General features: G+C 48.6%; 2 protein-coding genes across 2 annotated transcripts in view; both read left to right on the top strand.

Moving 5' to 3' along the window:
• The window catches only part of plod3 (procollagen-lysine, 2-oxoglutarate 5-dioxygenase 3), a 16,447-nt gene extending 7,376 nt beyond the window's left edge, over positions 1-9,071 (top strand). Inside the window, exons 7-19 of the mRNA XM_056369063.1 lie at positions 108-205; positions 296-397; positions 485-616; positions 708-829; positions 1,240-1,344; positions 1,715-1,840; positions 3,214-3,355; positions 3,983-4,096; positions 4,181-4,252; positions 4,330-4,434; positions 7,033-7,179; positions 7,509-7,634; positions 7,738-9,071. Of these exons, the coding sequence (XP_056225038.1) occupies positions 108-205; positions 296-397; positions 485-616; positions 708-829; positions 1,240-1,344; positions 1,715-1,840; positions 3,214-3,355; positions 3,983-4,096; positions 4,181-4,252; positions 4,330-4,434; positions 7,033-7,179; positions 7,509-7,634; positions 7,738-7,893 (1,547 nt within the window). The 3' untranslated portion in view covers positions 7,894-9,071. The remainder of the gene's footprint in view (positions 1-107; positions 206-295; positions 398-484; positions 617-707; positions 830-1,239; positions 1,345-1,714; positions 1,841-3,213; positions 3,356-3,982; positions 4,097-4,180; positions 4,253-4,329; positions 4,435-7,032; positions 7,180-7,508; positions 7,635-7,737) is intronic.
• Positions 9,072-17,111: 8,040 nt separating this feature from the next.
• Positions 17,112-21,728, top strand: LOC130164346 (HLA class II histocompatibility antigen, DP alpha 1 chain-like). The gene is made up of 4 exons (XM_056369026.1): positions 17,112-17,259; positions 17,672-17,920; positions 18,810-19,094; positions 21,358-21,728. Exons 1-4 carry the CDS (start codon positions 17,196-17,198, stop codon positions 21,477-21,479), a joined length of 720 nt encoding a protein of 239 aa, XP_056225001.1. The 5' UTR covers positions 17,112-17,195; the 3' UTR covers positions 21,480-21,728.
• The last annotated feature ends 3,016 nt before the right edge of the window (positions 21,729-24,744 follow it).

Below are 24,744 nucleotides of genomic sequence, written 5' to 3' on the forward strand. Positions count from 1 at the left end.
GGACTCGTCCTGCTGCAGGAGTCTGGACCGGTCCGAACAGTGGAACCAGAACCAGTCAGCAGGTTGTTCTCTGTAACGTGACTGAACTGAATGTCTCTGTCTGTCAGACGAAGTCGTCCTCAAGTTTGAGAGGGCGAAGGTCAGAGCGAGGAACGTCGCCTACGACACACTTCCTGTTGTTATCCATGGCAACGGACCAACCAAGGTAAACCTCCCACTACCAGAACCTGTGTGTGTGTGTGTGTGTGTGTGTGTGTTAGCGTGAGCTAAAGGTTCTGGTGTTCTGTCTCTGCAGCTGCAGTTGAATTACCTGGGTAACTACGTCCCCACAGCCTGGACCTATGAGAACGGATGTGGGATCTGCGACGACGACCTGCTGTTCTTCAGTGACGTACCTGTAAACACACTCACCTGATGGTTCTGACATCATGGCCCGTGTGCGGTTTGTGTCTGTCTCACTGGGATGTTTCCGCTGTGTTCGCAGGACGAGGAGCTGCCTCTGGTCTACGTCGCAGTGTTTATCGAACGTGCGACTCCCTTCATGGACGAGTTCCTGCACCGACTGACCACGCTCAACTACCCCACGGCGAGGATCCGCCTCTTCATCCACAACAACGTACGGCGCAGACACAGAACCGACCACATGGTTGCAGAGCAGACACCTCCTCTGACCGGTTCTGACCTGTCATGATTTTCCTCCGATCCAGGTCGTGTACCACGAACGTCACATCCAGAAGTTCTGGGAGCGCCACAGGTCTCTGTTCCCCGATGCCCTGCTGGTCGGCCCAGAGGAGAACCTGCAGGAGGGCAAGGCCAGAACCATGGCTGTGTGAGTGGAGAACCAAGAGAACCTCTGAAGGCATTGCAACATTCAGACCCTGTAGAACGGTCATGTAGAAACCCGCAGGGAGTCAGAGATGAAAATAATCGAAGCTATTACTCTAGATATTTATAGGTTTGTAGAAAATGAACCAATTAAATGGCCGGATTGTTTCCTGGACTGTTGCTGACTCGGCTCAGTGTGGTTCCAAATATCAGACATCAAAGGGTCCGGTTCCATGTGTGTTTCCCTTTTTCCACCTTTATAACACTGAAACACAAAACCAGAGCTGTAGCTGGAACTCAGACCAGATCGTAATTAGTGTGTGTGTGTGTGTGTGTGTGTGTGTGTTTCTGTGTGTGTGTGTATCTGTGTGTGTGTGTGTGTGTGTGTGTGTTTCTGTGTGTGTGTGTGTGTAGTGAGGCATGTAAGAAGGATCCAGAGTGTGATTACTACTTCAGCATCGACTCTGAAGTGGCCTTGACGAACCCCGACACACTCAGGATACTAATAGAGGAAAACAAGTATGTACCCTCCTGTGTGTTCTTATTCCTAACCCTAACAAGTCCACACTAGTCCCCTTAAATATACCCTACACCCTAACAAGTCCACACTAGTCCCCTTAAATACACCCTACACCCTAACAAGTCCACACTAGTCCCCTTAAATATACCCTACATCCTAACAAGTCCACACTAGTCCCCTTAAATATACCCTACACCCTAACAAGTCCACACTAGTCCCCTTAAATATACCCTACACCCTAACAAGTCCACACTAGTCTCCTTACAGTGTTTCAGTGAAACCAGTTTGAATATTTCGGCTGGATGGGTGGAAATGAATGTGTTGGTGATGCCTGGTGTTTCTCAGTTCCTCTCTCCGCCTCTCTCTCAGGTCTGTCATCGCTCCCATGTTGTCCAAACACGGGAAGCTGTGGAGTAACTTCTGGGGCGCCCTGAGTCCTGAAGGATACTACTCCAGATCTGAAGACTACATCGAGATCGTCCAGGGCAAGAGGATGTGAGCGCACACACACACACACACACACACACACACACACACACACACACTCACACAAGTGGTATTATTTTACGCAGGTGAAACGTCTGTTCTCAACAACCATCAGCAGACCAGACCACAGCTCTGAGCAGCTTGTGAAGGGAACCGTCTCTGATGCTGCTGCTCCTTCAGAGCACAATAAGAAGCTGAGCAGAGGAAAGGCTCGCTGTGGTTGTTTGTGGTGAATCGTGTCGTTTAAAAGGCTGTAATGTGCTTTTAAAGCTGACTGTGTCACTGCAGTGAGAGGATTCTTCCCCTCGTTTAGTCTGTAACTGTGTGTGTGTGTGTGTGTGTGTGTGTGTGTTGTGTGTGTGTGTGTGTGTGTGTGTGTGTGTGTGTGTGTGTGTTTCTGTGTGTGTGTGTGTGTGTGTGTAGTGAGGCATGTAAGAAGGATCCAGAGTGTGATTACTACTTCAGCATCGACTCTGAAGTGGCCTTGACGAACCCCGACACACTCAGGATACTAATAGAGGAAAACAAGTATGTACCCTCCTGTGTGTTCTTATTCCTAACCCTAACAAGTCCACACTAGTCCCCTTAAATATACCCTACACCCTAACAAGTCCACACTAGTCCCCTTAAATACACCCTACACCCTAACAAGTCCACACTAGTCCCCTTAAATATACCCTACATCCTAACAAGTCCACACTAGTCCCCTTAAATATACCCTACACCCTAACAAGTCCACACTAGTCCCCTTAAATATACCCTACACCCTAACAAGTCCACACTAGTCTCCTTACAGTGTTTCAGTGAAACCAGTTTGAATATTTCGGCTGGATGGGTGGAAATGAATGTGTTGGTGATGCCTGGTGTTTCTCAGTTCCTCTCTCCGCCTCTCTCTCAGGTCTGTCATCGCTCCCATGTTGTCCAAACACGGGAAGCTGTGGAGTAACTTCTGGGGCGCCCTGAGTCCTGAAGGATACTACTCCAGATCTGAAGACTACATCGAGATCGTCCAGGGCAAGAGGATGTGAGCGCATGCACACACACACACACACACACACACTCACACAAGTGGTATTATTTTACGCAGGTGAAACGTCTGTTCTCAACAACCATCAGCAGACCAGACCACAGCTCTGAGCAGCTTGTGAAGGGAACCGTCTCTGATGCTGCTGCTCCTTCAGAGCACATAAGAAGCTGAGCAGAGGAAAGGCTCGCTGTGGTTGTTTGTGGTGAATCGTGTCGTTTAAAAGGCTGTAATGTGCTTTTAAAGCTGACTGTGTCACTGCAGTGAGAGGATTCTTCCCCTCGTTTAGTCTGTAACTGTGTGTGTGTGTGTGTGTGTGTGTGTGTGTGTGTGTGTGTGTGTGTGTGTGTGTGTGTAGCGGTCTGTGGAACGTGCCGTACATCACTCAGGCCTACCTGATCAAAGGCAGCATGCTGCGGTCCAAACTGTCCCAGGTGAGCCTGTACGTGGACGAGGGGACGGACCCCGACATGGTGTTCTGCAGGAGCATCAGAGACCAGGTAACTCGCTGAACACCTGCTCACATGGTTCTTGTTAGTGATAATAATGTACAGGTGGCTTTTTGTTCAGCCTTTTAATATTTCAGATATATTATATATCTTATATAACATTTATCATATTCAGAATAAACGAGGTCTCGTAGAAACGGGGACAGGAGAAAGGAGGGTGTCGTGATAAAAAGCCTCCACAGGCACATCACAGACTAACATGATCTGAGTCAGTGTGACTGCACTTCCTGAGGAGCTCTCTGACGTCCCTCCACAATAAAGCTCCAGAACGTCATTCAGAACCTCAGGGAGAACCTCAGTGAGAACCTCAGGGAGAACCTCAGGGAGAACCTCAGGCAGAACCTCAGGGAGAACCTCAGGGAGAACCCTGCTGTGTTTACGTGTCCTTCAGTATCACAGTGCTGCAGTGATGAACATCGTGTTACTCTGACAGGAAGTGATCACAGGTGATCAGCTGCAGTTATTGGGAGTTTGAGTGACAGAACGTGGAGGCGGGACAACAGCTCCTCTGATCTCTGACGGCTGTGACTGTATTTGTTTATTTTATCAGTCAAGTTTGTTTGTCCTGAGGAAATAAACCCTGGGACAGTGGAAGTGATGAACAGTGTGTGTGTGCAGGGTGTCTTCATGTTCGTGTCAAACCGCGATGAGTTTGGTCGCCTGGTGGCGTCGACCAGCTTCAACACGTCCAGGCTGCACCCGGACATGTGGCAGATCTTCGACAACCCTGTGGTGAGGCGACACACCTGAGCGTTACTGACATGAGCAGGTGAGGAAGAGATCCAGAGCGCAGGCTGAGTGTGTCTCTGTTCACAGGACTGGAAGGAGAAGTACATCCACGAGAACTACTCCAGAATCTTTGAAGATGACAAGAGCTTCGTGGAGCAGGTGACAAAACACCCCCGATAAATCCCACAATCCTCCCTGTTTTACCTGACAGCTCATTAATGATGTGTGTCTCCCAGCCCTGTCCAGATGTTTACTGGTTTCCAGCTTTCTCAGAGAAGATGTGTGATCACATGGTGGAGACCATGGAGGACAACGGGGAATGGTCTGGAGGATCACACAAGGTAACCTGTTCCCCTGTTCATCTGTTCACCTGTTCACCTGTTCCCCTGTTCACCTGTTCCCCTGTTCACCTGTTCCCCTGTTCACCTGTTCCCCTGTTCCCCTGTTCACCTGTTCCCCTGTTCATCTGTTCCCTTGTTCCCCTGTTCATCTGTTCCCCTGTTCCCCTGTTCCCCTGTTCCCCTGTTCACCTGTTCACCTGTTCCCCTGTTCACCTGTTCCCCTGTTCCCCTGTTCCCCTGTTCCCCTGTTCATCTGTTCCCCTGTTCATCTGTTCCCCTGTTCCCCTGTTCATCTGTTCCCCTGTTCACCTGTTCATCTGTTCCCCTGTTCACCTGTTCATCTGTTCCCCTGTTCCCCTGTTCATCTGTTCCCCTGTTCATCTGTTCCCCTGTTCCCCTGTTCACCTGTTCCCCTGTTCCCCTGTTCCCCTGTTCCCCTGTTCATCTGTTCCCCTGTTCACCTGTTCACCTGTTCATCTGTTCCCCTGTTCCCCTGTTCACCTGTTCCCCTGTTCCCCTGTTCATCTGTTCCCCTGTTCACCTGTTCACTGTTCATCTGTTCCCCTGTTCACTGTTCATCTGTTCCCCTGTTCCCCTGTTCCCCTGTTCCCCTGTTCATCTGTTCCCCTGTTCATCTGTTCCCCTGTTCCCCTGTTCACCTGTTCACCTGTTCCCCTGTTCCCCTGTTCACCTGTTCACCTGTTCCCCTGTTCACCTGTTCATCTGTTCCCCTGTTCACCTGTTCATCTGTTCCCCTGTTCCCCTGTTCATCTGTTCCCCTGTTCCCCTGTTCATCTGTTCCCCTGTTCACCTGTTCCCCTGTTCCCCTGTTCATCTGTTCCCCTGTTCCCCTGTTCATCTGTTCCCCTGTTCACCTGTTCACCTGTTCATCTGTTCCCCTGTTCCCCTGTTCACCTGTTCATCTGTTCCCCTGTTCACCTGTTCATCTGTTCACCTGTTCACCTGTTCCCCTGTTCACCTGTTCCCCTGTTCCCCTGTTCACCTGTTCACCTGTTCCCCTGTTCACCTGTTCATCTGTTCCCCTGTTCACCTGTTCATCTGTTCCCCTGTTCATCTGTTCCCCTGTTCATCTGTTCCCCTGTTCACCTGTTCCCCTGTTCCCCTGTTCATCTGTTCCCCTGTTCCCCTGTTCATCTGTTCCCCTGTTCACCTGTTCACCTGTTCATCTGTTCCCCTGTTCCCCTGTTCACCTGTTCACCTGTTCATCTGTTCCCCTGTTCACCTGTTCATCTGTTCATCTGTTCCCCTGTTCACCTGTTCCCCTGTTCCCCTGTTCCCCTTTTCACCTGTTCATCTGTTCCCCTGTTCACCTGTTCATCTGTTCCCCTGTTCCCCTGTTCCCCTGTTCATCTGTTCCCTTGTTCCCCTGTTCCCCTGTTCCCCTGTTCACCTGTTCACCTGTTCCCCTGTTCACCTGTTCACCTGTTCCCCTGTTCCCCTGTTCACCTGTTCCCCTGTTCACCTGTTCACCTGTTCATCTGTTCCCCTGTTCCCCTGTTCACCTGTTCACCTGTTCACCTGTTCCCCTGTTCACCTGTTCCCCTGTTCACCTGTTCCCCTGTTCACCTGTTCCCCTGTTCCCCTGTTCATCTGTTCCCCTGTTCCCCTGTTCACCTGTTCACCTGTTCACCTGTTCCCCTGTTCATCTGTTCCCCTGTTCCCCTCTGTGTGTGTGTGTGTGTGTGTGTGTGTCTCTGTGTGTGTGTGTGTGGTGTGTGTCTGTGTGTGTGTCTGTGTGTCTCTGTGTGTCTGTGTGTGTGTGTGTGTGTGTGTGTGTGTGTGTGTCTGTGTGTGTGTGTGTGTGTGTGTGTGTCTGTGTGTGTGTGTGTGTGTGTGTGTGTGTGTGTGTGTGTCTCTGTGTGTGTGTGTGTGTGTGTGTCTCTGTGTGTGTGTGTGTCTCTGTGTGTGTGTGTGTGTGTGTGTGTGTCTCTGTGTGTGTGTGTGTCTCTGTGTGTGTGTGTGTGTGTGTGTGTGTGTGTGTGTGTGTCTGGGTGTGTGTGTGTGTGTGTGTGTGTGTGTGTGTGTGTGTGTGTGTGTGTGTGTGTGTGTCTCTGTGTGTGTGTGTGTGTCTCTGTGTGTGTGTGTGTGTGTGTCTGTGTGTGTGTGTGTGTGTGTGTGTGTGTGTGTGTCTGTGTGTGTGTGTGTGTGTGTGTGTTCTGTGTGTGTGTGTGTGTGTGTGTGTGTGTGTGTGTGTGTGTGTGTGTCTCTGTGTGTGTGTGTGTGTGTGTGTGTCTCTGTGTGTGTGTGTGTGTGTGTGTGTGTGTGTGTGTGTCTCTGTGTGTGTGTGTGTGTGTGTGTGTGTGTGTGTCTGTGTGTGTGTGTGTGTGTCTGTGTGTGTCTGTGTGTGTGTGTGTCTCTGTGTGTGTGTGTGTGTGTGTGTGTGTGTGTGTGTCTGTGTGTGTGTGTGTGTGTGTGTGTCTCTGTGTGTGTGTGTGTGTGTGTGTGTGTGTGTGTGTGTGTCTCTGTGTTTGTGTGTGTGTGTGTGTGTGTGTTGTGTGTGTGTGTGTGTGTGTGTGTGTGTGTGTGTGTCTCTGTGTGTGTGTGTGTGTGTGTGTGTCTCTGTGTGTGTGTGTTCAGGACGAGCGTCTGGCCGGTGGTTATGAAAACGTCCCGACTGTGGACATCCACATGAACCAGATCGGCTTTGAGAAGGAGTGGCTCAAGTTCCTGAAAGAGTTCATCGTCCCCGTCACTGAGAAACTGTATCCTGGATATTACCCCAAGGTAAGAGGCCACAGGTGCACCAGGTGTGCACTCGCCCCACATGCACATTCCCCTCCACTTGAATAGGAAGGTGGTCTCACACTTTGGAGCCCACTGTGTATTTATGACACACTCTCACTGTAAGTCTGTGTGTGTGTGTGTGTGTGTGTGTGTGTGTGTGTGTGTGTGTGTCTCTCTGTGTGTGTGTGTGTGTGTGTGTGTGTGTGTGTGTCTCTGTGTGTCTGTGTGTGTGTGTGTGTGTGTGTGTGTCTGTGTGTGTGTGTGTGTGTGTGGGTGTGTCTCTGTGTGTGTGTGTGTGTGTGTGTGTGTGTGTGTGTGTGTGTGTCCAGGCCCAGGCCATCATGAACTTTGTGGTGCGTTACCGTCCTGACGAGCAGCCATCTCTGCGGCCGCATCACGACTCCTCCACCTTCACCATCAACATCGCCCTGAACAGGAAGGGCATCGACTACGAGGTACACACACACACGCACATCTGCTGAGCTGGAAACAGCTGGAAACACCTGTCGCAGTTAGTTTACCTGTCTGTGTCCGTACCTGTGTCTGTACCTGTGTCAGGGCGGAGGCTGCAGGTTCCTGCGCTACGACTGCAAGGTGGAGTCTCCCAGGAAAGGCTGGTCCTTCATGCACCCCGGCCGGCTGACCCACTACCACGAGGGTCTGCCCACCACCAGAGGGACCAGATACATCATGGTGTCCTTTGTCGACCCCTGAACTCTGTGTGTGTGTGTGTGTGTGTGTGTGTGTGTGTGTGTGTGTGTGTGTGTGCGTGTGCATCACTCCACCTCATCGTCACAGATGAAGACAGACCGGACGGAGGAATAGACGTGATGACCTTGAATGCATCGTCTCAGAAATAGTTTTTGTTGTTTGTTGTTTCTGGTTGGATGATCCATCTCACCTGTGACGCGCCTTCACCTGCCACTCATTATAACGAGCTGTGATCAGGTGTGTCCTGTACCAGGTGTGACTCTGACAGAGGATCCTGAACGCATCCTTGTTGACAGTCACTTTATTTAGTCTTTGTTTCATTCATAACTTCAGACGAGTAAAGACGTAAAAACAAGAGACATTTCAGGCATCGGTCACACGTATTTCAAAATAAGAGTCTCGTAAGTCGTCACCGTGCTGCCTTATTTTCTAACACTACCTGAATCTGTGCAGAACACACTCCATGTCTGTGTGTCCAGCAGGGGGCGCTCACTTCCTGGTTACCGCTGCGACTGTAATCCACAGCGTCCTGTTGGATCATGTGATCTGTAACTTTTTCTCCAAAGTTCCCGACCAGCGGAGAGTCAGAACCTGTCTGGGTGATGCTGGGGTTACCGTAGCAACCAGCAGCCCACATGTAAACGAATCACAACAGCGGTCATCAGCTGTTGTCGGCCAATCGGATGGCTCAGATTGAACAGTGAGTGATGGAGAACAGGATCCACAGCAGACGTGGAGCATGAACCTGTAAAAGGAAAGTTTGGTAAAAGTGAAAACGGAGGTGAAACTCCACTTTTAGATATTTTAACTGTTACTGGGGAAACACTAAAGGTCTTTTATATTTCATGTTTTATTCTTGTTGTTTAGTTTTGAAAGATTCACTTTGCTCATTTCATTAGATTTTCTTCGGTTCTTCGTCTCCATCCGGACCTTGAGTGTTTTCCGTGGCGGCGGAGTCGGGCGCCGCCTCCTCTCAGTCTCTGGCTGCTTATTTAAAAATGAAAGTGTTTTGATGGTTGAGTCTGTCGGAGGAACGAGGTTTCCACCTGACGCTGCCTGTAGTTTCTCTCTGCGTGCCTGTCCATACGAGGAATCAAGTCTCTGGCTTTGTACAAACTGCATTAAATTATTTGTTAATGACTGAGTGAATTCTGAGATTTTAATAAATAATGTTACTGTGAGAGCGGGGTGCGTTTGTTTCGTCTGTCGGGGGGATAGTGAAGGTGATGATGATGATGATGAAGTTGTGATTCTCAGCTCTGAACAACAGAACTGATCACGAGCTCACCTGATCTTTAACCTGAGACTCTGGACGCGTTCAGTGTCCCTCAGTGTTTCTGAGCGCCAGATACTAAAGTGAAATATCTCGACTCATGAGCAGCTGTGACGCACAGGTGAGTCAAACACACCTGAAACGTGAGGCAGTGACATCACGTCCAGCCCGACGAGGGAAAAGACTTGGAGCAGCTGAAGTGATGGATAACGGACTGAGAAGTTGCCGCCTCCTTCGCTGTGTGGTGGATCAGTGTTTGTGTTTCATGGAGCAGCCTGACGAGTTACACCTGGTGTCAGGCAGAGACTCCTTCAGAGAATTTCCATGGTTAATAAACAGGTGGAGCGACGTGACGATGAACCAGAGAGAGAGAGAGAGAGAGCGGGATCAGATCACTGCGCCTCCATGAAGAAAGTCTGACCAGGACGTGACGGTTTGTTCGTGTCTGAAGATCGTCTCGTTAAAACTGATGAAACAGGTTTTTGATACTTTGAGTCTGAATCTGTAAAAACAAGAATCCAGTTAAACATGATCACAGCCGGCCACAAGGGGGCGGAGTCACCTTTCTGTTCCTACATCCTGCTGCAGGTGACGAGCAGTCTCACTGTTCAATGATGAGGATGAGGATGAAGATGATCCAGCAGGGGGCGTCTGAGCTCCTCCTCTCTGCTGCTGCTCACCAATAACAAGCTCTGCTCGGTGACTGATGACACGTCAGCAGCTCACGCTCTGATTGGCTGCTGAGGAAACATTTATATGACAGTGGAGAGTCGGGAGTTTCCAGAGACGCTGTGTTCAGGTGGCTGATGGGAAACAAACAGCTGATCACAGATCAGGTTAAACTGCTGCTGCCTGATCACATGACCATGAACCATGTTGGAGGAGAACCCGCTCCAGGTGAGACCTGGACCTGGTCCACACCTGGGACCAGCTGCACACCTGGGACCAGCTGCACACCTTAAGTTGAGGTTTTAAAGTCTGAACTAAGGTTACCTTAAAACAAAAACAGCTGCACAGACAGAAGAGGAGTCGGCTGTGATTGGTTTATGATCTGTCACATTTTCAAAATAAAAGTCATTCCTTCGACTAAAAGCTGCTTCAAAGTAAGAGTCCTTCAAAGAAATGTAGTGGAGTCAAAACAACGTTTGTCAATAAGTGTCAGTACTGACAAATACACTGACGTAAAAGTACTGCAGTAAAATACACTGAAGTAAAAACACTGAAGTAAAAGTACTGAAGTGAAATACACTGAAGTAAAATACACTGCAGTAAAAGTACTGAAGTGAAATACACTGAAGTAAAATACACTGCAGTAAAAGTACTGAAGTGAAATACACTGAAGTAAAAAACACTGAAGTAAAAGTACTGAAGTGAAATACACTGAAGTAAAATACACTGCAGTAAAAGTACTGAAGTGAAATACACTGAAGTAAAATACACTGCAGTAAAAGTACTGAAGTGAAATACACTGAAGTAAAAGTACTGAAGTGAAATGCACTGAAGTGAAATACACTGAAGCAAAAGTACTGCAGTAAAAGTACTGAAGTGAAATACACTGCAGTAAAAGTACTCAGTTACTGTCCACTCTGACACAAGCAGTTCGAGGATGAGGATGAGGAGGATGATGAAGATGATCCAGCAGGGGGCGTCTGAGCTCCTCCTCTCAGCTGCTGCTCACCAACAACAAGCTCTGCTCGGTGACTGATGACACGTCAGCAGCTCCCGCTCTGATTGGCTGCTGAGGAAACAAATGACAGCGGAGAGTCGGGAGTTTCCAGAGACGCTGTGTTCAGGTGGCTGATGGGAAACAAACAGCTGATCACAGATCAGAGTCCTGACTGTTGTCATGACGTCTGTTTATACAGTTAGAGCAGTGGTTCTCAAGCTTCTGTCATGCCCCGCCCCCACCCCAACACCATGACAACAAACTGAGTTTAACTTGTGTATTGAAAGAAGAAACACGTGATCAACCATCACATTTCTGTCAGTAAATTCTAAAGCGCAATAAAAACTTTTTGTGACATCACAACATTCCTCCATCAGTCTTCACTTCGTCAACAAAAGAGAAGAAAGAAATTAAATCTGCACTTTGTTACAAACATAATAAAGATCCGTCTAATAAAAAAGAACAGATGCAGATACTGGGCAAGTCACTTTGTCAGAACCTGGGTCTTATCATTATCTTTAGTGGCTGCAGTCCGCCTGTTGTGCACCGCACGTCTTTAAACGCGTCGCAGGTCGATGCTGCGTCTCTGCTGTTAAACGGGTCGCAGGTCGATGCTGCGTCTCTGCTGTTAAACGCGTCGCAGGTCGATGCTGCGTCTCTCCTGTTAAACGGGTCGCAGGTCGATGCTGCGTCTCTCCTGTTGTTAAACGGGTCACAGGTCGATGCTGCGTCTCTGCTGTTGTTAAACGGGTCGCAGGTCGATGCTGCGTCTCTCCTGTTAAACGGGTCGCAGGTCGATGCTGCGTCTCTGCTGTTGTTAAACGGGTCGCAGGTCGATGCTGCGTCTCTCCTGTTAAACGGGTCGCAGGTCGATGCAGCGTCTCTCCTGTTGTTAAACGGGTCGCAGGTCGATGCTGCGTCTCTGCTGTTGTTAAACGGGTCGCAGGTTGATGCTGCGTCTCTCCTGTTGTTAAACGGGTCGCAGGTTGATGCTGCGTCTCTCCTGTTAAACGGGTCGCAGGTCGATGCTGCGTCTCTCCTGTTAAACGGGTCTTAGGTCGATGCTGCGTCTCTCCTGTTGTTAAACGGGTCGCAGGTTGATGCTGCGTCTCTCCTGTTGTTAAACGGGTCGCAGGTTGATGCTGCGTCTCTCCTGTTAAACGGGTCGCAGGTTGATGCTGCGTCTCTCCTGTTGTTAAACGGGTCGCAGGTTGATGCTGCGTCTCTCCTGTTGTTAAACGGGTCGCAGGTTGATGCTGCGTCTCTCCTGTTAAACGGGTCGCAGGTTGATGCTGCGTCTCTCCTGTTGTTAAACGGGTCGCAGGTTGATGCTGCGTCTCTCCTGTTAAACGAGTCGCAGGTCGATGCTGCGTCTCTCCTGTTAAACGGGTCGCAGGTTGATGCTGCGTCTCTCTTGTTAAACGGGTCGCAGGTCGATGCTGCGTCTCTCCTGTTGTTAAACGGGTCGCAGGTCGATGCTGCGTCTCTCCTGTTGTTAAACGGGTCGCAGGTCGATGCTGCGTCTCTCTTGTTAAACGGGTCGCAGGTCGATGCTGCCTCTCTCCTGTTGTTTGGGACGCTCTGTGAAAGAGTCCTTTCAGGGAAGAGACGTGGCTCCAGCAGGAATCAGGAAGGAATCAGTATTTCTTGATCAAGTCGTCAGCCCCACGTCCCGAGCTTTCAGGTGAATGCAGTAATTAATTAATTCATTCAGCTTCATTCAGAGGAAGGCCGGTTTCATCAGAACCAGCTCATCACTAAACGTGTTTGCAAGTTCATGCATCATCTCCTCAAATAAAAACACCTGAACTTCCTCTCTGAGGTCAAAGAGCCGTGAGGACGAGAGGCACCGCTCCTCTGAGGAACATCACCGCTGAATGTTTCGCTCCCATCGCAGAAAACAGCCGCGTGAACAACAGCGGTCCGAACCTGGTTTAGTTCAGGGCTGAGCTGCTGTGGTGCTAACGTTTCTCTGGGGGTCCATTGCACATCTGGCGAGACCCGCTTGATTAGAGCCGGCGCCCAAGGATTCTGCAAGGATACTTAAAGATAACATAATACTCAAGTGTTTACATCACAGTTCTCAGATCAGTCTCAGCTCTTTCTTAATGACGCACCTCTTCACGTAGAGCAAAGACATCATTTGGTCCAAATGCTGAAAAATTGAAGCCTGACTTTTGAAATTCTTCAAATATCTTGTGAAAACAAACCTTTACCAATTGTTTTGGTGCTTTGACTTTCACCAAAGTCTATAGGTTCATAAAACAGTGCAGTGTCTCAGCAAAATAGTAGATAAATGGTCTGAACTTGTCTGAACTGGTCTGAACAGGTCTGAACTGGTCTGAACAGGTCTGAACAGGTCTGGACTGGTCTGAAAGAACTGGACTGGTCTGAACAGGTCTGAACAGGTCTGAACAGGTCTGGACTGGTCTGAAAGAACTGGACTGGTCTGAACAGGTCTGAACTGGTCTGAACAGGTCTGAACAGGTCTGAACAGGTCTGGACTGGGCCTTATACTGGGCCTTATTGGACAGGGAAGACCTGCAGTCTTGAGGCGGTTCTCAGTTGATCTAACGCTGTGGGGAGAATGAGATCCTCTGGTATCGTGTGGTTTCTTGTACTGGGCCGTGACGCCATAACGCTTGTTGTTCGCTGAAGCAGCTTTTGTAAAACGTCGTTCCTGACGATATTCAGCAAGTTTTCTCTCTCAAAGCTCCAGTGGCTGATTGTGTCTGACTGATGGTGTCAGACTGAGATACGAGCTGGTCTCTCCTCAGCTGCCAAGAGCCAGACAGGCTGAGTCCTACTTTCTTTGTATCTTGGTTGTTGATCGCCGTCAGCTGAACACTGCGTCTCGATCGTCTCGGAGCGTCGGCAGTTTGTCTTTTCGTCTCTGTTAAATATCTGTCCGTTTCACGGACGTCTCTGAACGAACATCATCGCTACTGTGAAAGATTTCTTCACTGTCCCGCCGTGAAAAAGATTCCTGTCACAACATTTCACCCTCCTTCATGCCCCACCTGTTACGTCTTCATGCCCCACAGGTGGGGGAGAAGAAGAAAAGAAGTAGAAGAAGAAGAAGAGGAAGAAGAGGAGGAGGTCAGCTGTCTTTAATCAGTCAGATTAGAGTCAGAGGAACCTGTTAAAATATAAAGAGTCACACTGATTAAAGACAGCTGACCTCCTCTTCTTCTTCTCCTTCATCTTCTTCTTCTTCATGTTTGTTGTGGATGAACTTTCAAACTGTTGTTCCCTCAGAGTTTCTCTCTCTCTGCTGTTTCACACAAACTGCTGCTCCTGGTAACTGATGACTCATCAGCAGCTCTGTTTCTGATTGGCTGCTGATGTTGAAGTGAAAGTAAAGAGTCGGGACTTTCCACAGACGCTGCGTTCGGGTGCTTCAGGAAAACTCACTGTCCTCTTATTGGCAGCGTTAGAGCTGCTGCTCAGTGTCAGAGGTGAAGGTGGTGAAGTCCTGCTTTAACAGAGACACCTGAAGGCATCGTGTGGTCAGACTGGTTAAGGTGGTGAGGAACTGTCCCAGTTCATCTCTCACTGTGAACTGGTTTCCACTTGTTGCTGGATGTTTGATGAGTGAGAGGAACATGGAAACAGGAAGTGAGACCTTCACTCACACAGAGCTTCAGTGGCTCAGCGCCGTCACTCAGAGCAGCTCACTGATTGGTTGTTTCAGTGCAATACACCTGTCACAGGTAATATCACCTGTTAGACCTGCACCTGGTCGCTGCTGCTCTCTCTGACTGACTGAATCATTCTTCATTCTTCATGACCCATAAACCCCTGCAGCGTGTGACATGTTCACCAGGTTTTACTCCTGTTGTGGGGACAGAAAGAAAGTGTGTGAGAGTCATGTGACCCGGGTCTAAATGCTGATTGGACCCTTCCATTGCTGATGTCAGCAGCTGTTCTGACAGACGGAGGTTCAAACTGCTGAGTCGTCACATGTTACACCATCAGGATGTCAGGAAACAAACTGCCGACTCGTCATCTCCACTCGTCTGTACGGAAGCTGAGAAAGGCCAAACTCAAATATCCTCTCATCTCGTTATCTCAGGAAAATAAAGCTCGTTATCTCGAGGTAACGAGATGTTATCACCAGATTCACCTGTGAGGAAGTCGTAAAGATTCAAACTCCTCAGTTCAATAACTCAGGAACCTGGAAATAAAATCAGTCTCAACCTGAAGGTCTCCTTGTGTTAGTAGAATTATAATTATTATAATTATTATAATTATTATAATTAGGAAAAAGCACTTTTCTCCTCATTAAGTGTTGAAGTAGAATCATTGATGTGTGACAGGATTTCATGACACTAATATATCTGTGTTCAGTGTCACTTTGTAGACGCTCCCTGACCGATCAATGTTCTTCAATCAATATTCGATCAATGTTCTTCAATCAATATTCAATCAATGTTCTTCCTCCAGCTGCTTTGGATCAAACCAGGTTGCAGCTGGTTGTTGAACTTCACAGGAGGGGAAAGCACTGGGTCCCACAGAGTGTCCTCTTTCTGCCCAAGGAGGAAGGGGGACAGGGTCCGGTCCGGTCCGGTCCGGTCCGGTCTGCTTTCAGGCTCCAGTTCATCCAGAGGTTCCTGACTGGACCCGCTGACCTGCTTTGGAGACCTGTAGCTGGAGCCATACTGGAGCGGTGTGGTGGGCTGGGTCCGGCTGAGTCGCTGTTTTTAATGGATCTTAATGGATGTAAGTTGGAAAACCTTCCATGTTTTTATAAAGGACTTTTCAGAGTCTGGGGATTGTTCCGTAAGGAGAGACCAAAGGCCGGTGTCTCTTTGTTCTGGCTTCTTAAAGAGCCAGTGGTTCACGGGACTCGTCTCCGGTGTGAAGCTGGGCCGAGCCTGCTTCAGAACCTGTGTGAGGCCCAGATCCTCACGCTGGGCCGTGTGGTGGAGGTGTGGCCCACGCCTGGACAACGCCGCAGGTCTGGCCTCACGTTTGGGGATCAGGTCAGTCAGGGTGATCAGTCTCCTCCTGAGAGGCTGGAAACAGCAGCTGACTCCCTCTGAACTGATTCAGCCAGATGTTACTGATCCTCTGCCAGATGTGAACATTGTTCCTGTTTTTACTTGTGATGGTTTGTTGTTGAAGCTGAATGTTGCTGATTATAAACTGAGCAGCATGGTGAGTAAAACAATGTACTACCTACTAGTAAAAGTTTTAAAGCAGAACAAGCTGAAAGGTGGAGTGGACACTCCCTGGAGGACTCACCTGGCCTTGACAGAGGCTCAGACACCTGAGTGGAGCTCTGTACAAACCACCATTAACAAAGAGGGGGGGTGATTTACAGTGGAGGGTTCTGCACGGTGCTGTTGCTGTCATTAATCCAGATGTTGCTGACACCTGTCCCTTCTGTGCACAGAGAGAGACAGTTTTTCATTGTTTTCTGGAGTGTGGTCGACTCTTGTCTCTGTTTCAGTTTTTGTTCCAGATGTTTGGTTTGTTTGACGAGTTTTTCTCACAACAGATGTTCATCCTGGGCTTCAGGTACAACAGGAAGGAAAAATCAAATGTAAATTGTTGAACTTTTCGTTGGGTCAGGCTAAAATGGCGATTTACCTGAGCAGGAAAAATAAGCTGGAAGACTCGGCAGATGTTGATGCAGCAGTTATTTATAAGTTGATGTTAAAGGCGAGACTGAAAACTGATTTCAGCTTCTTTAAGTTGGTGAATAATGTAGAAGAGTTCAAGAAGACATGGAGCCTCAAACAAGAGCTGTGTTCTGTGGAGAACGATGAGCTGGTTTTTGGTCACATGTTGAAATGAGTTTCATTTAGTTCATTTATTTTATTTATTTTGTTATTGAGCAAATAAATGTGGCAAATAAAATCCCTCTCTCTCTGTCTCTCTCTCTCTCTCTCCCTCTCCCTCTCGCTCGTCCTCTGTTGCTCCCGTGGAGAAGAGATCAGCTGAGAGCTCAGACAGGAAGTGAAGCAGCAGCGTCTGTAAATGTTGAGAGTAAAAATAAAGTTTTATAATGTTTAAATTAAATAGAAGAGTGACGTCAACATTGAAGATTTTCTTCTTTTGCTAAAAGTTTCAGAATAAAAGTTTCCAGCAGCTTGATTTAAATCCTGTCTTTTATTCTGAAAAACTCTCATGATTACAAAATAAAGTTCCATATTAAATTAGAGTATTGATTATTGATGGAGGCTCCAGCTGTGAGTGTGCCAGCAGCTGCTGCCTGTGTCTACCCGGACACTGGTGACATCATGTGATCTCTGCTCTGTGATTGGCTGCTGTGTGAGTAAGAGCTGAGCTGCTGCTGGACTTTGTGTCAGTTGGTGTCAGTCGTCTCTCAGATCCACAGACACTCAGTTTCACCTGCTGATGAAGATGATGATGAAGGAGCTGCTGCTCTTCCTCTCCTGTGTCGCCTGCGTCTCTGCTGACAGTGAGTTACTGACTAGTTAACCAGCTACAGACAGGAGGTTACTGACTAGTTCAACAGCTACAGACAGGAGGTTACTGACTAATTAACCAGCTACAGACAGTGTGTTACTGACTAGTTAACCAGCTACAGACAGTAAGTTACTGACTAGTTAACCAGCTACAGACAGGAGGTTACTGACTAGTTAACCAGCTACAGACAGGAGGTTACTGACTAGTTCAACAGCTACAGACAGGAGGTTACTGACTAGTTAACCAGCTACAGACAGTCAGTTACTGACTAGTTAACCAGCTACAGTCAGTCAGTTACTGACTAGTTAACCAGCTACAGTCAGTCAGTAGTTAACCAGCTACAGACAGTCAGTTACTGACTAGTTAACTAACCACAGACAGTTAACCAGGTCTTGTCTCTTCAGGTCTCCATGTGGACCTTTATATCTCTGGATGTTCAGCCTCTGATGGAGAGGACATGTATGCTCTGGATGGAGAAGAGAAGTGGTTCGCAGACTTCGTCAATAAGAGAGGAGTGGAGCCTCAGCCCAGTTTCATAGATCATACCAGCTACAGAGAGGGAACTTATCAACAAGCTGAGGCCAATCAACAGACCTGCAGATCAAACCTGAAGATCATAAGTGGTGTTATGAAGGAAATCCCTCTGAACAAAGGTAAAAGAGAAATCACATTTAAAACCTCTGTAACTTTTCTCCTCCACAAACAGAAACACAGATTTATATTTAATGAGCTCGTTAATATGAAGAAATAATTAATTATGTTTTAATGTGAGAGACGACCTCATCACACTGTGTGTGTGTGTGTGTGTGTGTGTGTCTGTGTGTGTGTGTGTCTGTGTGTGTGTGTGTCTGTGTGTGTGTGTGTGTGTGTCTGTGTGTGTGTGTGTGTCTGTGTGTGTGTGTGTGTGTTTCTGTGTGTGTGTGTGTGTCTGTGTGTGTGTGTGTGTGTGTCTGTGTGTGTGTGTGTGTGTCTGTGTGTCTGTGTGTGTTTCTGTGTGTGTGTGTGTGTCTGTGTGTGTGTTTGTTTCTGTGTGTGTTTGTCTGTCTGTATGTTGGAGTGTGAGTGTGTGTGTGTGTGTGTGTGTGTGTCTCCAGTCATATCAAGGTGAGGAGCTGAGGGCTGAACCTAGTCACCTCCTTCCCTCTGACCTCTGACCCAAACGGTCCTGGTTAGAGTTAGAGTGGGGGGGGGGTCACTGGAAGACTCTGACCTCTGACCCCTGCGGATGAAATCACCTGTAACAGATCTCTGCGCAGCATCATCAGCGCTGTCATCAGTCACATGACGTAGTTACAGTGTTGACGTTGTGGCAGCAGCTTGTGCAGAGTTCAGACATGTGATCTGGTTCAGCTCCAGTCTGATTGGTCCTCCATCATTAACTCATTAACTCAGTAATCAATACTCTGCTGAATGAATCAGTGACGTAACTCCCTCCTTCTCCTCGTTGCTCCGCGTCCATGACGACAGAGTGTGACACAACAACCTGCAGATGTTTCTCAGAACATGATGTGATCCAGTTTAATAAGACGTGTTCCTCCTCAGATCCTCCCTCCAGTCCCATGATCTACACCAGAGACAGAGTGGAGCTCGGAGAGAAGAACACTCTGATCTGTCATGTGACCGGGTTCTACCCTGCTCCTGTCCAAGTCCACTGGACCAAGAACGGAGAGAACGTGACTGAAGGAGCGAGTCTCAACGTTCCCTATCCCAACAAAGACGGTTCCTTCACCCAGATGTCCAGACTGGACTTCACCCCACAGCTGGGAGACATGTACAGCTGCACGGTGACTCATCCAGCTCTCAACCAACCACTGACCAGAATCTGGGGTGAGACGAGGGACTGACGTTCTGTGTCTGTGTCCAGATGTGCAGCTGAAATTAATGTGTCTGTCTCTGTGTCCAGATGTGGAGCTGAAGTTAATGTCTCTGTCTCCAGATGTGCAGCTGAAGTTAATGTTTCTGTGTCTCTGTGTCCAGATGTGGAGCTGAAGTTAATGTCTCTGTGTCTCTGTGTCCAGATGTGGAGCTGAAGTTAATGTCTCTGTCTCCAGATGTGCAGCTGAAGTTAATGTCTATGTCTCTGTGTCCAGATGTGGAGCTGAAGTTAATGTCTCTGTGTCCAGATGTGGGACTGAAGTTAATGTTTCTGTGTCTCTGTGTCCAGATGTGCAGCTGAAGTTAATGTCTCTGTGTCCAGATGTGGGGCTGAAGTTAATGTTTCTGTGTCTCTGTGTCCAGATGTGCAGCTGAAGTTAATGTCTTTGTTTTTGTCTCCAGATGTGGAGTTGGAGTTAATGTCTGTGTCTCTGTGTCCAGATGTGGAGCTGAAGTTAATGTCTTTGTTTTTGTCTCCAGATGTGGAGCTGGAGTTAATGTCTGTGTCTCTGTTTCCAGATGTGGAGCTGAAGTTAATGTCTTTGTGTTTCTATGTCCAGATGTGGAGCTGAAGTTAATGTCTGTGTCTCTGTGTCCAGATGTGGAGCTGAAGTTAATATCTGTGTCTCTGTGTCCAGATGTGGAGCTGAAGTTAATGTCTTTGTTTTTGTCTCCAGATGTGGAACTGGAGTTAATGTCTGTGTCTCTGTCTCCAGATGTGGAGCTGAAGTTAATGTCTGTGTTTCTGTCTCCAGATGTGCAGCTGAAGTTGATGTTTGTGTTTCTGTCTCCAGATGTGGAGGTGAAGTTAATGTCTGTGTGTTTCTGTCTCCAGATGTGCAGCTGAAGTTAATGTCTGTGTGTTTCTGTGTCCAGATGTGGAGCTGAAGTTAATATCGATGTTTCTGTCTCCAGATGTGCAGCTGAAGTTAATGTCTGTGTTTCTGTCTCCAGATGTGGAGGTGAAGTTAATGTCTCTGTGTTTCTGTCTCCAGATGTGCAGCTGAAGTTAATGTCTGTGTGTTTCTGTGTCCAGATGTGGAGCTGAAGTTAATATCGATGTTTCTGTCTCCAGATGTGCAGCTGAAGTTAATGTCTGTGTTTCTGTCTCCAGATGTGCAGCTGAAGTTAATTATGTCTGTGTTTCTGTCTCCAGATGTGCAGCTGAAGTTAATGTCTGTGTTTCTGTCTCCAGATGTGCAGCTGAAGTTAATTATGTCTGTGTTTCTGTCTCCAGATGTGCAGCTGAAGTTAATGTCTGTGTGTTTCTGTCCCCAGATGTGAAGGTGACGTTAATGTCTGTGTGTTTCTGTCTCCAGATGTGAAGGTGATGTTAATGTATGCGTGTGTCTGTCTCCAGATGTGGAGCTGAAGTTAATGTTTCTGTCTCTGTGTCCAGATGTGGAGCTGAAGTTAATGTGTCTGTGTCCAGATGTGGAGCTGGAGTTAAAGTCTCTGTCTCCAGATGTGGAGCTGAAGTAAATGTCTGTGTCTGTGTCCAGATGTGCAGCTGAAGTTAATGTTTCTGTGTCCAGATGTGCAGCTGAAGTTAATGTTTCTGTCTCTGTGTCCAGATGTGGAGCTGGAGTTAATGTCTCTGTCTCCAGATGTGCAGCTGAAGTTAATGTCTATGTCTCTGTGTCCAGATGTGGAGCTGAAGTTAATGTCTCTGTCTCCAGATGTGCAGCTGAAGTTAATGTCTATGTCTCTGTGTCCAGATGTGGAGCTGAAGTTAATGTCTCTGTGTCCAGATGTGGGGCTGAAGTTAATGTTTCTGTGTCTCTGTGTCCAGATGTGCAGCTGAAGTTAATGTGTCTGTCCAGATGTGGAGCTGAAGTTAATGTGTCTGTGTCCAGATGTGCAGCTGGAGTTAATGTTTCTGTGTCCAGATGTGGAGCTGGAGTTAATGTGTCTGTGTTTCTGTCTCCAGATGTGCAGCTGAAGTTAATGTTTCTGTCTCTGTGTCCAGATGTGTAACTGAAGTTAATGTCTGTGTGTTTCTGTCTCCAGATGTGCAGATGAAGTTAATGTCTTTGTGTTTATGTCTCCAGATGTGGAGCTGAAGTTAATGTCTGTGTGTTTCTGTCTCCAGATGTGGAGCTGAAGTTAATGTCTGTGTGTTTCTGTCTCCAGATGTGGAGCTGAAGTTAATGTCTGTGTGTTTCTGTCTCCAGATGTGGAGCTGAAGTTAATGTCTGTGTGTTTCTGTCTCCAGATGTGGAGGTGCAGCAGCCCGGTATTGGACCTGCAGTTTTCTGTGGACTGGGTCTGACCATCGGTCTGCTGGGTGTGGCTGCTGGAACCTTCTTCCTCATCAAAGGGAACGAGTGCAGCTGATTGGCTGGGGCTGATGATGTCATCAGTGTGTCTGTAGAGTGTCCTATCAGGCTTTAAGCTGCTCAGCTGGAGGTTTTACAGCTTCACTCCTGTAATCAGAGAATCACCTGTTTATGATCCTGATGTAAATAATAATAATAATAATCATCTTCATCATCTTCATCTTCTTCATCTCACCTGTTCTTACAAATCACCAAACCAGATGTTCTGTCTGTGATCAGCTGCAATAAACGTCCTTTGTCCATTAAAGCCTCCTGTTGTGTGTGTTCAGTTCATGTCTCGACCTTTGACCTTCATCATGTGTCGACATCATCAGTCTGTGTCATGTGACCACAGGTCGACCAATCAGAGACGATAACAAATCAGTCTGAATCAATGTCCGTCTGTCAGAGGGGCCACAGCTGACTGACAGGTTTATTATTGATCAGAATATTGATCCTCTGACAGAGTCTGTATCATAACTGAGGTATCGATACAGTCAGAGTCTGAGACACGACGACGACGACGACGACAACAGACAGATGTTGAGGTGTTAAAGGGACGGTCACTGTTGTGTTTTATGATGTAACAGACGTCACCTGAAAGCAGCAGGTAACTGTGACATCACAGCCTCCTCCCTCATGATTGGTCAGCTGTGTGCAGGTGAGAGAGGGGGCGGGGTCTGAACGTCTCTCAGGTGTCCTTTCATTCTTCTTCATGTGAACATCGATGTGTGTGACAGTTATCTGCAGACTTCAGGTCAGTTCTTATAGAAACTGACCTGATGAACTCAGTTTCTACTGAACTGAATATTAAAACCATCCAGCTCGGCTTCACTGAACCGTCACACGTCACCTTCACATCCAGGTGAGCAGGCCACGTTAGCCCTGTGAGCTAATGTGTGCTAATTCACATGGTATGAAGTTACTGTGAGCAGAAGGCGGGAGACGACGAGGCCTCTCTCCCTCCATGACACCTCCCCCTGTGGACGGGACTACTTGATGTGGCGGAGGGATTTTACCCCGGAGAGGAGCGCTCACTCTGCAGCTTCTTCAGGAGCTGAAATGTCAGAGGCAGCTGCTCACTGACGAAAAGAGAAAAGCTCCATGTGAAGAATCTGAATCATCTCTGACTAAAGATTCAAACCTTCAACAGAATCTGAAGCTGATGTTTAATGAAAGAAAGTCTTAGTTTCAACATGAGTCACAGAGCGACTGGAAGAAGCTGGATTCAGATTCACACTGTTCCTCTCCTGTGAGTCAGTCAGAGCTCCGTTACCAACCGGTGGACGTAACGTCTCCAACAACAGTTTGGATTTGAACACAACAAGAAAATAAAGTGAGTCTGAGGGAAAGTCCTAAATGTTCTGGGTTCTTTCATTTAAACACTGTTGTGTCTGAACAACAGAGAACCTGAGAACATCACCGGAGTCACCAGGTGTTAAACCCCGGGACAATCCCAGAATGCAACAGGAGGAGAAAAGAGACTCAGGTTCCTGACATTCCTCTTTGTTCCTCCAACAGTAAATGATGAAGCAGCATGAAAGTAACTGACACCAACATCATGTGAGTGGAGCTGCGTCTGTGCTGCACATGAAGCTGCAAATAAAAACACTGAGGAATTTAAAGAACAAACGTTGTTGTTGTTGATTTGAAGTTTTATATGTTTCACATTTTTACAAGCTGCTCAAACTTTAATGAATAAAAACTGTAACATTAAACACCTGAAGTTTCCACACGATAAAACTAACTGGCTCCTCCCCCTGTACCTGCACAGTCACTGTGACTCACCTGTCCGTCTCCTGACTCCACAGGTGTGTCACACTCATACTGACCCCTGGAGGCTGCGAGGAGAACGACCACGACCTCAGATCAGTTCCACACTGACCTGAGGTCAGTCACTAATAAATGATTCATTAAGAGAAACAGCAGCGGCTAAATCTGGACCCTGGACCCTGGACTCTGGACTCTGGACTCAGGACTCTGGACTCTAGACCCTGGACCCTGGACTCTGGACTCTGGACCCTGGACTCTGGACCCTGGACCCTGGACCCTGGACTCTGGACTCTGGACTCTGGAGTCTGGACTCTGGACTCTGGACTCTAGACCCTGGACCCTGGACTCTGGACTCTGGACCCTGGACTCTGGACTCTAGACCCTGGACTCTGGACTCTGGACTCTGGACTCTGGACTCTGGACCCTGGACTCTGGACTCTGGACTCTGGACTCTGGACCCTGGACCCTGGACTCTGGACTCTGAGACCTGATGCTGGTCTAGATTCTGGCCTCTGGGACCTGATGCTGGTCTAGATTCAGGACTCTGGCCTGTGGGACCTGATGCTGGTCTAGATTCAGGACTCTGGGACCTGATGCTGGTCTAGATTCAGGACTCTGGACTCTGGGACCTGGTGCTGGTCTGGATTCTGGACTCTGGCCTGTGGGACCTGATGCTGGTCTAGATTCTGGACTCTGGGACCTGGTGCTGGTCTAGGTTCAGGACTGTGGACTCTGGGACCTGGTCCTGGTCTAGATTCTGGACTCTGGGACCTGGACCCTGGACTCTGGACCCTGGACCCTGGACCCTGGACCCTGGACTCTGGACTCTGGACCCTGGACCCTGGACTCTGGACTCTGGACCCTGGACCCTGGACCCTGGACTCTGGACCCTGGACTCTGGACCCTGGACTCTGGACTCTGGACCCTGGACCCTGGACCCTGGACTCTGGACCCTGGACTCTGGACCCTGGACTCTGGACTCTGGACCCTGGATCCTGGACTCTGGACTCTGGACCCTGGACTCTGGACCCTGGACCCTGGACCCTGGACTCTGGACTCTGGACCCTGGACCCTGGACTCTGGACTCTGGACCCTGGACCCTGGACCCTGGACTCTGGACCCTGGACTCTGGACCCTGGACCCTGGACTCTGGACTCTGGACCCTGGACTCTGGACTCTGGACCCTGGACCCTGGACCCTGGACCCTGGACTCTGGACCCTGGACTCTGGACCCTGGACCCTGGACTCTGGACCCTGGACCCTGGACCCTGGACTCTGGACTCTGGACCCTGGACCCTGGACTCTGGACCCTGGAGTCTGGACTCTAGACCCTGGACCCAGGACTCTGGACTCTGGACCCTGGACCCTGGACTCTGGACCCTGGACCCTGGAACCTGGACTCTGGATCCTCTGGACTCTAGACTCTGGACCCTGGACCCTGGACCCTGGACTCTGGACCCTGGACTCTGGACTCTGGACCCTGGACCCTGGACCCTGGACCCTGGACTCTG

Source organism: Seriola aureovittata, chromosome 23 (assembly GCF_021018895.1).
Source record: "Seriola aureovittata isolate HTS-2021-v1 ecotype China chromosome 23, ASM2101889v1, whole genome shotgun sequence".
Classification (NCBI taxonomy): Eukaryota; Metazoa; Chordata; class Actinopteri; order Carangiformes; family Carangidae; genus Seriola; species Seriola aureovittata.

Bases quoted from the DNA above. Each gene is read 5' to 3' on its own strand.
- LOC130164346 (XM_056369026.1), top strand. From the start codon at position 17,196: ATGAAGATGATGATGAAGGAGCTGCTGCTCTTCCTCTCCTGTGTCGCC. The intron at 17,260-17,671 runs GTGAGTTACTGA...TTGTCTCTTCAG, and splicing joins CGCCTGCGTCTCTGCTGACA to GTCTCCATGTGGACCTTTAT. The intron at 17,921-18,809 runs GTAAAAGAGAAA...GTTCCTCCTCAG, and splicing joins GGAAATCCCTCTGAACAAAG to ATCCTCCCTCCAGTCCCATG.